The sequence below is a fragment of the Podarcis erhardii genome (assembly GCF_964252035.2).
Source record: "Podarcis erhardii genome assembly, chromosome: 3".
Classification (NCBI taxonomy): domain Eukaryota; kingdom Metazoa; phylum Chordata; class Lepidosauria; order Squamata; family Lacertidae; genus Podarcis; species Podarcis erhardii.
In genome coordinates this window covers 59692780-59705455 of record NC_138507.1, presented here as the reverse complement: position 1 = coordinate 59705455, position 12676 = coordinate 59692780, and the positions used below count along the sequence as shown (strand labels likewise).

Sequence of the window (12676 nt, the reverse complement as noted above, 5' to 3'; positions counted from 1 at the left end):
ACCCCCTTTACTGGGCAACTGCTTTCCTGTCAATGGCTACATATACCCTTGCGGTAATCTGTCAGAGGCTGGCATGCATGGCATCACAGAAAAATGTGTCCTGGATTACCTAACCTGTAACAAAAACTGCCCTGCTTCCATTTCCACTATGACTACCTCAGGATAAAAGTCTCAATCCTATGCACATCTACTTGGCTATAAATGTTGCAAATAAATAGTAATAATAAAAATAATAAATTTTTATTTATACCCTGCCCTCCCTGGCCAGGGCCTGGTTCAGGGCGGCTAACACTAAATATGAATTATGAATATGATTTTTTTAAAAAAAAAAAAATACGGCTTAAATTCCAGCTTAAAATGCAGCCTCATTTTAGTAGTAGCCCATAAATCAAGACCATAAAGGGAGGAAACATCAGATATTCACCCGAGCCAGCTATCCATGCTGATCCTACATAGCCCAGTAAAAAAGCCAAGGGAAAATTTATATACCATATCCCATGGACTCAGAGTGAGTCCAAGCTGAAGGCCAGACAGAATAGCTCCATCTTGCAGGCCCTGCAGAAAAGATGTCAGATCCCACAGGGCCCTGGTCTCCTGTGACAGAGCGTTCTACCAAGTCGGGGCCAGAGCTGAAAAGGCCCTGGCCCTAGTTGAGACCAATCTAACCTCCTTGAGGCTCAGGACCTCCAAAGTGTTGTTATTTATGGACCTTAAGGTTCTCCGCGGGGCATACCTGGAGAGGTGGTCCCGTAGGCATAAACAGATATGCTCTCAAAGGCTTCTATGTTTTCTCCAAAAATGACATAATTTAATGTTGCTTCTGAACCAGTACATTCCAGCATTTTCTATGCTGCACTCATTGTCTTTTTACAACTCTGATTTATTTATGAAATTTCTAAACTGCCTTTCATCCAAGGATCACAGGGTGATTTACAATATAAAAATATGCAACACAGGAATAAACAAAAACATTACTCCCCACGCATATATTTGTGGTGATGGTTATTGTTTCTTAACTGACGATGAAATAACGGCGCCACCCTGTCCAGGCCAGATTTGCAAAACACAACTGAGGTTATTTTCCTGCTACTGGAAGATTTCATTAGCACTGTTCTGGTACCTCCTGCCACAATCAGCCCTTTAATTAGCTGTTTCATATCTGCAGTTCAAACAATCTCAGCATTTGCTCATTACCTTTTTATTATATTTTTCATTATCACAATTACACATTTTTCTGCATTTTCTTATAGGGCAAGCACTAGGAAGCAGAGAATTTGTAGTTCATAGAATATTTTGTGATTCACTCGGGATCTGAGTGCATTTTTGTGGTTAGAGGATGCAAACATTTGGGACTTTGGGGAGAGGTGGCGCCAACATTCAAGGACTACAATAGATGCATTTGTAACTGCTAAGGTCAGAGTACAAAATACGAAGAAATTTGGCCCAAGTAGAACATGCTTGTTTACTTCCAAGATGGAAATTTGAGCTAAAGCAACTTCACAGCTCTGGATTAGTATTTATACTTACTGCTAAATTCATCTTCAATATCTGCTTTGGCAAATGGCATTTCCATCATCAAGCAACATACAGAATCATCAAGACGGCGGGATTCCTCTTTTCGTTTTTTTCTTTGCTTTTTCTTCCGCTCCACAATTTGCCTTCCATCTGGAATACATTTGAAACAATGAGTTGGGTTTTAGATTTCAAGGCTGATGAAATCATCGCCAATAAAACTCAGTTCCAGGCTCACAGCTCACTGCAAGGCAGCTTTTCAAGTAGAATACCAGAGGCTCTCACAAAGCAATTGCTTGTTTCTCCAAACTGCAAGTTTAGGTTTCATTCTTAGCTTTCAATGTTTTATGAACAATCCCAAAATACATCTGTGTGTCTTGACTCCCTTTCTGAAAGCCACAAGTAATGCTGACTTGCTTTACAAGGATCTATGCAGTTCCAATCCTCAACATCAGAATAAGTTTTCCCTACTACTGCATCTGTGTATGCCTATCTTCTAAACAGCTTGTGGGTTCTTATAAACAGTGTGTGGATTCTTCAGCTATATACATAATCAAATTCCTTACTTTTTTATTTATTTATTTATTTATAAAAATATTCATATACCTCATTAAAAATAGCAAAGCTGTTTAAAATAATATACCTATATATTATAAAATATAATAATATATATATTATATATCATAAATCAAATCAAGAGACCATCAACTAACTAGCATGAAAATATGTATTCTTAATTGCCTGCACAAGCCTGGAAGAATAGAAAAGTTTTTAGCAGAAGGCACATTTTTTGCATATTCTACAGGGCTGGGCTGATGACACTAAAGGTTCTATTTTGTGTTGATGTCAAATGAGCCCTGCCAACTTAGGTGACAACTCTCGTCACATAAAAATAATTCTACACCTTTTGTTAATGAAAAGGTACAACTTACTGTGTCGTTTTAAAATAAAAATAAGTAACTGTGACTCTAAACTGATAGTAGCAATCTAAGGAGAGACCATCATAACTGTTGCACTGAATTAGTGATGTAATGCTTCTTCCATTATGCAGGTATAATTGTAGTATGACATAACACAGTTATAGTTGTGTAGTGGAAGAAGTGTTACATCAGAAATTCAACATATCAGGAAATAGCTCATTACTACAGAGCCCTCCTTTTTCACTGCCAGGTAGTCCAAATCTAACCCAATGGGGAAATTTGGCAACAGACACACCTGTTCTGTTCTTGTGGCAAAGAAATCACTGGCTTGATAGATGAAGTGAAGTGTAAAAAACACAAGCACATGATCCAGATTATTAGTGCCCTGTATAGCGTCTCTTAGATACCTCATCCCTCATCCGTAGTGCTAGGGGAGATAAGTCACCTGATTAGATACTAATTGGCTTCAGCTTAAAGCAGCGAGGGAAGGCTAACAAGGCAGTTGTTAGCTGATCCTGAAGGCTGTACAGGAAGTAGCTGCTGCCTGATTAAAAAAGAAATGTGGCATTTGGTGAATTGCATCTACAGCTTCCCGTTGTGCGCACACACAGTGACAAACACAGGTTTGCCATCATGTAAATATGAGAGGTTAAAACCTACCTTCCCGATTCAGAGATCCTCTCCTCTGTGCCTTAGAGGAAGTGAACCCTCCCAGCCATTTTCTATATAAAAGCCTCATGGAATTTAAGGGAGGGGGGAGAACTGATCTTCTGTTCTGTCTCCTGTATGCAAAATCTGCACAGTGTCCTACTCATATATATAGGAAAAACGGGATATCATGCAAATCTCTGCACACACAGTGGTTTAGTGTGAATGGTCATTCTGTCATCTCAGAATTCCTATCTACCTCCAGTGTTAGGCATGAAGGGTATCTATCTGAATTTCCAACTATAGAAAAGTCTCACGCACAGCTTATCACCCTCAGACGTTCAGGAAAAATAAACATGTTGTCATTGTTTACATATAAGCTTCACACATAACATCTTTTAGGTACATGCCTTGGAGGTTTTAAGTGTACGCCAAAATTGTAAATTGTAAGAGTGACAAACAGGTTTGCAAATGCATCATAATGACATATTAATGGAGATGCTACGCCTGGCCATAGCTTCCTGTTGTGTGCACTTTCCAGGACAAACCCAAGTTTGCTGTCCTATAATCAGGAGCAAAAGGCGATTCTGGCAATTGACTGTTGTATGGCTGATTTCATTGTCAACTGTATCTCAAAATAAAATACACCCTTTACCCTGATGGGAAGGAAGAGAAAAGCTAAAGTGCCATTTTTGCCCCCCAAAATTATATATTTCGACTTTAAACTATCAGCATCCAAAGAACCAGGCAAGTGTCGAACGTCACTGTTTGTAGTAGTAACAAGTGAAGCAGGGATTACCTCAAGGGAAATTATCCAGAGGATGTGATAAACAAGTGAGTCATAGTGTTGGGCTTGCTGCAGGTTGACAAATTGGATGTGTAATTCTCTGCAGTTCAGAAACAGTAACTTCAGTACATAATTTATGGTTGTCTGTTATTATCATTTGCTGATGTGTAATTTGAACTGAACTTGTAGAGCAGATACTAAAAGATCCATGATTGATCTGGGACATTAAGATCAACGCTGCAATACAAAGCATGCCTAATTAGAAGTTACACTGAACACAGTGGACTCCTTTCTGGGTAAATATGCCTTGAATTGGGCTGCATCCCTAACTGCTTCCCAAACATATACATTTTGTTCATCTTTCTTAAATTAAATATATGTTTTGAACTGGGGCTCTGTGGAGACCATAGGCTGTATTGATATTACCACTGAATTATAACAAGCAGGATAAGTGATGAATTATGAGCAGATGTGGGATGGACAGTAGGTATGTGGTTTTATAGGATCCCAGTCATAAAATATTCTCCTTACAGATTCCACACTGAAGCAAGATTCATCCTTAATTATATTTATTGCCGGTATAGAACAGAGGGATGTGTTGCTCTTTCCCAGGAGGCTTGGCTATCTTGCGTTATTTAGGCTCTGCAAAACTAGAAAGGCTGTATCTGGGGGTTCCCTTTCAAGCAATAGTAGTTTGCTTCAACCATTTCTTCAGCAATATTTCTTTTTGGTGCTGTTTGCACTGCCAGCGCCGTTGGGTGTAAACTACTCCTGCTCATTTAAAGCTACTCCAGTAAAGCACTTCTACACCTACCAACATGAAGTGCTTCCCTGCTTGAATAAACAACTGCTGTTTGAGATGATATATGAAAATGCACTCAATTTTGGGAGCCTGCATTTCTCAATCGAATTATATTAAAAGGTACCAAGGCATCCTGCAAGTTGTGAATTGCTGGCAGCTATAAAAGCAGGCCAAATGCTAATCATGTTGCCTTCATGGCTCTAACTGCAACACAAAGTACAGAAAAATCCCTCCATCGCCCCAATAATTCATGGCCTAGAGTTTCTCTGAGAAAGTAGATTCCACAAGCAGAAAAAAACTAGGAAGAAAAGGCAATGATTTCATAGTTTGTGGTAATGTGGTATAGCAGATAAAGTGTTGCAGTTAAAACTATGACACTCCCTGGTTAGCGCTGGGCAAGTCATTTCCAGCCAAATTTCTCACAGGGTTGTTGTATGAGGAAGAGAGCAAAAATAATTTCATGCCAACCATAAGCTTATAGAAAGGAGAATGAGCTACACAAGTGTAGCAAAAGTATGTGTAAACATAAATCATAATTAATTAGGTGAACATTTAAAAGAGCATTTGGAATGGTAAACAAAACCCAGTAGCCTGCAGTGTCATTTGTTCTTTCTTCTATGCTAATTGTGCATAACAAATTGGTTTTTATACTCCTTTCTCCCAGCTGTTATGTCAAAGAACACTGAACCATACACAGTATACTACAAGGGCAGGGTGTTAATGCTCCTTGTGGCATTTCCACTTACCCTATCTGTCCCTTCACTGCCATTTGATACTAATATCTCAATTCCTACTCCTGGGAGAAACTTATAGTATTCAGAGCATAGTCAGCCACATTGCTGAAGCTAAACAAGTCTGGGTCTGGGAGTCCTAAACAAGCCACTTTGAGTTCTGGAGGGTGAGGTGGGGCAGAATAATAAGTAATAAATCCCTACTAGCCCATCTAATGTAGCTGTGTCACATCCAAATTCTGTACTGCACCTAGCAGATCACGGATACCAAACAAGCATTTGCTACTAGTGGCACTCATTTTTATTCCCAGAATACACACTGCTTAATCACTGCAAGGTTAAACATCATCAGTAAAACTAGCTAGCTAGCTATAGAGACGTGGGTGGCGCTGTGGTCTAAGCCACAGAGCCTAGGGCTTGCCGATCAGAAGGTTGGTGGTTCAAATCCCCGCGATGGGGTGAGCTTCTGTTGCTTAGTCCCTGCTCCTGCCAACCTCGCCGTTCGAAAGCATGTCAAATTGCAAGTAGATAAATAGGTACTGCTCCAGCGGGAAGGTAAATAGGTACCACTCCAGCGGGAAGGCATTTCCGTGCACTGCTCTGGTTCGCTAGAAGCGGCTTAGTCATGCTGGCCACATGACCCAGAAGCTGTGCGCCGGCTCCCTCGGCCAGTAAAGTGAGATGAGCGCCGCAACCCCAGAGTCATCCGCAACTGGACCTAACGGTCAGGTGTCCCTTTATTCTTTATCTGTCTATAGAAGGTTGCACAATGGGCCCTTCTCCTCCTGAATGAGAATGCCTTGTTTATCCCCAGCAATAATTCTAATTTACAGTTCTGATGGTGACTCTAAAGATCTGAGGCTATCGTGGCTGAGAAAACAAGATGTATGTGCCAAATGGTTTGTGCTTAAGGGAAAAACTTCAGGCATACCTTTGTACACATGTCTATGCTGAGGGCTAGAATGCGTGTCGAAAGCTACCCCGAGCGCGGGAAATGTTTCAAAGCAGCTTTGTGTCGGAAGGGGGATAGCAACACCAACAAAACGGAGCCGAAACCGACAACTGAAATTGGGGGAGCCTTCATTATACACCTTTTAGGTGCCAGGCAAAAACGTTCCATTTTAGCCAGGCTTTTGGTTGCCTGATTGATATCCTATGATTCTTTTTTGAAGGGGGTAGGGAGAGGTTATTGGGTTGTTGTTTTTATTTTGATTATATATATTGTGGTTTTAGATTTAGATTTTGTTCTGTGAACCGCCCTGAAACCTCCAAGTATAGGGCGATATATAAATTCAAATAATAATAATAATAATGACTCAGTGGCAGTGCCAAATTCAACCCCTGGCATCCCCAGGTGGGGTTGGGAGAGCCTCCTGCCTGAAACCCTGGAGTGCTGCTGCCAGCCAGGGTAGGCAATACTGAGCAATGGTCTGGCTCGGTATAAGGCAGGTCCCCGTGCCTCTTTCTCCTCCTGCTGCTGCTGCAGCTGCTCACCGGTCTGCTGCAAGAGCTGGCTGCTTGTCGAGAGAGGCTGCCCGTTCTCTCCGGCTTCGCCCGGGGCCTCCGCCTCCAGCCCATGGGATCCCGCCCTGCGGGGAGGCGAACGCTCTCGAGCTGCCATGGCGACCCAGGCACCACGCGGCCCCCGCCTCTCCGCAGGAGGCGCCCGCGGGCCGAGGGGGCTCCGAGGACTAAGCGGCGCGGCTGCGCCTGCAACAAGGCGGGCGGAACGGAGAGTCCGGAGCCAGAGGGTCCGCGGTACCATAGCCCGGCTGGCACCTCTGCCTTAGCGGGGACCGGGCAACTACGGGAAGGCGGAGGGGTCAAGAGCGAAGTTCTGCGGAACGCTCGGAACGCAGGGAGGGAGCGAGAGACGCCCCTCTGCCTTAGCAGGAAACTACGAATCCCAGCATGCAATGCGACCGCGGAGTGTGTTATTAGGCCGGGCGCGGAGTTGTATCCGAATGCTTTCGTTGCGTTCAGCCAGAGTTGCCTCCGTTGTCGCCAAGAGCCACCTGTTTTGTGTCCCCCTTTCCTTCAACATCCCAATCTTTGTCAGAGTATTCTGATGTCTGGGAACAAAACATTTCAGGCAAGACATATGAGTAATGTTACAAGTTTTGGGGAAGGCAGGACAAAGCTATCTTCTGGCATTTATCAGAGAAATGCACTGAATTTTGCTCTCACTGAAAGGGGGTTGTATGCCATGCCATCTGAGCAGGCCGTCACTAGATGATCTGGAAGGGATTTCCCAGTGGAAGAACTTGGCACCACAAAGGGACACTCAGCTTTGTAATTTCTATCATCATCATAATTCAGAATTATAGACCATTTCATGGCATAGAGCTATTGAAGCAGTGTTCAGGGTAAAAACAGAATGAAACATGGGGGCGGGGGCTCTAAGTATAATAAATCAATTCAACAAACTAAAATACAACATCCTTACAATTTTTTTTAAAAAGCCACAGAATGTTTCATCAAATATAAGGTGAAACTTTCATAAATGACTGGGTCACGAAAAGCCTTTCTAAGAAAAAGTGCCTTCAGTAGGTTTGTAAACTTCATCCATACTCTCCAGCATTTCTCTGATAAAAATAGGGACGTCCCATCCCTATTTTTAGTGATCATTTTACTAATTTTACCTACACATCTTACAGGGTTGTCCTAGTAGGCTTCCAACTTATATAAAACCTAATTAAACAATAAACATTTTAAAAAGTTCCCTATACTGGATTGCCTTCAGACGGCTAAGGGGTCAGATAACTCCATACCCTCCAACATTTCTCCAATGAAAATAGGGACATCCTAAGGAAAAGGGGGACATTCCGGGATCAAATCAGAAACCGGGATGGCTTCTCTAAATCAAGGACGTCCTTGGAAAATAGGGACACTTGGAGGGTCTGCTTCATCATGCTAGACAAATGTCTGATTTAGGCTAGTAACTGACTCCAGAGAACTGGAGCTGCAACACTAAAACTCTATTTTCTAATATAGGCTAAGTGCTCCCCCTGGGCCTATGGTATTCTCAGCAGTTCTACATCCGAGGACTGCGGTTGCTGAGCAGGCATCTAATGGGCAAGGTGGTCCCAAGTTCCTTAGGGCTGTAAATGCTAAATGCAGGGCTTTGGAAATGCACCCAGCAGCACATTGGAAGCCACTGCATTTTCTTGAGGAAAGGTGTTACATGGTGTCAATGGGGCACCCAAGCCAACAATCTAGCATTCTGCACCAACTGCAGCTTTTGGATTAAGCCCAAGGGAAGCCCCTTGTAGGATTTGTTGTTTGTTGCCATAATTATGGGATGAGTAAGTCTTGGTGATGAGAGCAGACTTGAGCCCTCCTGACTGTGTAGGAAAATAGATTGGCCACATCTACCCCGCTTGATTCATAGGACATCACAGTTACAAAGAATTATAATAGCATTGGTTTCTTGACAAAATAGTTAAGGAACATGTATTACTTTTAATATGTGGTTTCTTGTTAAAGAATATTTACTACATAATGTTAGGATATCCAACTTGAAACAGCAGTTGTGGGGGGAATCATTTTGCCACCATACTACTAACAAAACTAAAACTAGCTCGTAGCTAAATCAGAAGAGAAGGAGTTAATAAGACATTGGAAGGAAGACAAATAAAACCTCATATGGAACCAATTACAGTTTCTATAAAAGATGTTCCCTCTAGAGGAAGAAAGTTAGCTAATGGAAGAGATATCTTTCTGGAAATGCAGCAGCTCAGATCTCAAGCAGCTAGTCATGAACTGGAATAGCTTTTAAACCTTTTTAATTTTTTTTACATGCCAAGAAGAAGGAATTGCCAGTTAGACAGGGTTAGCAGGTTCTTAAAGAAAGATAAGTTTTGGACAGAGCTATGTTAAATACCTGTTTCTACCACTGTTTTCAATTTTTGAACTAAGGGGGAAATGAACTGGTTAGATATGGGGTTGGGAATCTTTTTTGCTTCCTCTCCCACACACAACACAGGCCAACTTTGACAGGTGGGTGAGAGCCCTGTCAATCACCCAATGTCAGGTGATTGATAGGTGAGCACTCTCATCCACCTGCTAAAGTTGACTTGTGAGAAGAAGGGAGGGATCTGCCTTATTTATTTAAAATATTTATAATATTGCTTTTTATCACTATAGATACCAAGGCAGGGTACAAAACACAAAATAAAATAATAAAAACCATTCCAATCATAATCATAAACAACAATACTAAAAACAAACCATACAGGAAACAAATAAGCTAAAAACAATAGAGCAGTTCAAACAATAATCAGCTTGTTCTTGTTTAGTCATTTAGTCATGTCCGACTCTTCGTGACCCCATGGACCAGAGTATGCCAGGCACTCCTGTCTTTCACTGTCTCCCACAGTTTGGTCAAACTTGTGTTAGTAGCTTCGAGAACACTGTCCAACCATCTAGTCCTCTGTCGTCCTCTTCTCCTTGTGGCCCCGATCTTTCTCAAAATCAGGGAGTCTTCTCTTCTCATGAGGTGAGTATTGGAGCCTCAGCTTCAGGATCTGTCCTTCCAGTGAGCACGCAGGGCTGATTTCCTTCAGAATGGATAGGTTTGATCTTCTTGCAGTCCATGGGACTCTCAAGAGTCTCCTCCAGCACCATAATTCAAAAGCATCAGTTCTTCGGTGATCAGCCTTCTTTATGGTCCATCTCTCACTTCCATACATCATTACTGGGGGAAATGCCTGAACAAATAAGTCTTAACTTAGTGCTGAAATTATAACTACATTGGTGCTATTTGTACCCATAAGGCAGGGATATGCAATGGATGGGGTTTTAGTATGGATAAAACTTCTGTTATTTAAAATACAGGAATGGGTTTGTGATGGACAGCATAGTGATCTGCCTGCTTGGTGCAGAGGTAACATAAATCACTTCTAGGTTTTACTAAAGAGGAGTCAGTAGTCATGGTGCACTTTGGCACTAATGATGTTGGGAAACGTAGTTGTGAGAGGAGTTGCTCTGCTTGGATTTAAATGGAAACATAAGTATAGGGATAATAACAGAAACCTGGTAGAGTGGAGAAACCAATGGGATATTGTTATCTCTGGACACAAACTGTAGGAAGGGCAGAAAGGGATATGTTGGCATAGAGTCTGGAAAAGCTGCAGCCCAAGATAGGAAAAGAGGTGGTAAGGGAACACCTAGCTACTTTAAATGAATTCAGATCTCCTGGGCCTGATGAGTTGAACCTAAGAGTACTAAAGGAGCTTGTGGATGTAATCCCAGAGCCTCTGTCTATAATCTTTGAGAATTCTTGGAGAACAGGTGAGGTGTCTGTGGACTGGAGGTGGGCAAATGTTGTCCCCATCTTCAAAAAGGAGGAAAGAGAAAACCCAGGTAACTACTGACCGGCCAGCTTGACGTTGATACCAGGAAAGGTCCTAGAACATATAATTAAACAGTTGGTCCGTGAGCACTTAGAAAAAGATGCTGTGGTCACTGAGACCCAGTATGGGTTTCTAAAGAACAAGTCATGTCAGATTAATCATATTTCCTTTTTTCATAAGCGTTACAAGCTTGATGGGTCAGGGAATGCGGTGGACTTAAGTGTATCTTGATCTGTGTAAGGCTTTTGACAAAGTCCCCATGATATTCTTGCAGAGAAGCTGTTCGACAGTGGAACAGACTCCCACAATATGTGGGACTCTCCTTCCTTGGAGGTTTTTAAGCAGAGTTTGGATGGCCATCTGTCTTGTATAATTTAGTTGAGATTCCTGCATCGGCAGGGAGTTGGAGTAGATGGACTAGATGACCCTTGGGGTCCCTTCCAACACTACATTTCTATGATTCTGTTATTCTATGAGTCAAACAGCCAGGGACTTCAGTTTTCATGACCTGCTGTTGCTGATCACAAAGGGACTTGTATTAGAGCAGCAGGCATACTTTACATGACAGCACAGGGAAAGCGCTTGAGAGAAAAAAACCTAAGACCTGCATGAACAGTACTTCAACAGTACTGTTCTATGTCAAAAGCTGCATTGATGTTGTTACTACCACCAAACAAATACGGGTGTTTCCTAACAACAAGCCCTGGCTAAACAGGGATGTGTATCTTCTGTTAAAGGCAAGAAATGCTGCTTTTCACTCTGGCGATGCGCAACAGTATAGAGAAGCTAGAGCCAAACTGAAAAAGGGCATTAGGGATGCCAAAGCTATGTACTGCCGGAGGATCGAAAAGCATTTTGAGAGCTCCGACCCTCGTCGAGTATGGCAAGGCCTGCGACAAATTACAGGGCAAAATACTAAAAACGAACTGGCTAGCAGCAGTGCACACCTGGCTGATCAGCTGAATCAATTCTTCAGTCGTTTTGAGGTGGGAACTGGAACCACCGTCACTACAGCATTGGCTATCAGCACATCATCAGAAACTATTACTGATAAACAACCACTTTTATTACAGACCTCCGACGTACAACGTGCTTTTCAGAGCATTAATATTAGGAAGGCAGCTGGACCGGATGGAATTATGGGACGAGTTATTAGGGACTGTGCTGCAGAATTAGCTGGTGTATTTACGGACATTTTTAATCTATCCCTGTTGCAGGGTTCTGTCCCTACCTGCCTGAAGACATCGATTATAGTGCCAGTCCCTAAACAGTCAGTGGTGGTATCTCTCAATGACTACAGACCAATAGCCCTAACATCTGTCGTTATGAAATGCTTTGAGAGATTGGTGCTAGATTATATTAAGGCTGGTCTTCCATCCACTCTAGACCCGTTCCAGTTTGTATACAGAAGAAATAGATCTACTGATGATGCTATTTCCATCGCTGTCCATACTGTACTGAGTCATCTAGAACGACAGGGAACCTACGCAAGGCCGTTGTTTGTGGACTACAGTTCTGCCTTTAATACAATTCTACCAGACAGGTTATTCCTTAAAATGACCAATTTGGGTATACATCAGAAGATCTGTTTGTGGGTAAGGAATTTCCTGACCGATAGGCCGCAGACAGTGAGAATGGGACCTTACTATTCTTCTACTCTAGTATTAAGCACAGGAGCCCCTCAGGGGTGTGTGTTAAGCCCCTTTCTCTATTCCCTGTACACATTTGATTGCACCCCACTGTATAAGTCCAACACAATCATCAAATTTGCGGATGATACAACAGTGGTGGGGCTCATTAGTGAGAATGATGAGGCTGCTTATAGGAAAGAAGTACAGGGGTTAATTCAATGGTGTAAAGAAAATAATCTTATGCTTAACACCAAAAAAACCAAAGAACTCATAATTGATTTTAGGAGAAAG

The 12676-nt window shown here is 42.3% G+C and overlaps 1 protein-coding gene across 5 annotated transcripts in view; it reads right to left on the bottom strand.

The window, feature by feature from the left end:
* AKAP7 (A-kinase anchoring protein 7) overlaps positions 1 to 7206 on the bottom strand; it is a 78525-nt gene extending 71319 nt beyond the window's left edge. For 2 of the 5 annotated variants that reach the window (XM_081855355.1, XM_081855356.1), the window contains exons 1-2: positions 6895 to 7206; positions 1528 to 1665 (exon numbers count right to left, since the gene is read on the bottom strand). In XM_081855355.1, the coding sequence (XP_081711481.1) occupies positions 1528 to 1665; positions 6895 to 7165 (409 nt within the window). In that variant the 5' untranslated portion in view covers positions 7166 to 7206. Of the gene's footprint in view, positions 1 to 1527; positions 1666 to 3879; positions 3899 to 6894 lie in introns of those variants that run through there. The other 3 variants (XM_081855354.1, XM_081855353.1, XM_081855357.1) reach the window with 2 other exon arrangements.
* Between the last annotated feature and the right edge of the window lie 5470 nt (positions 7207 to 12676).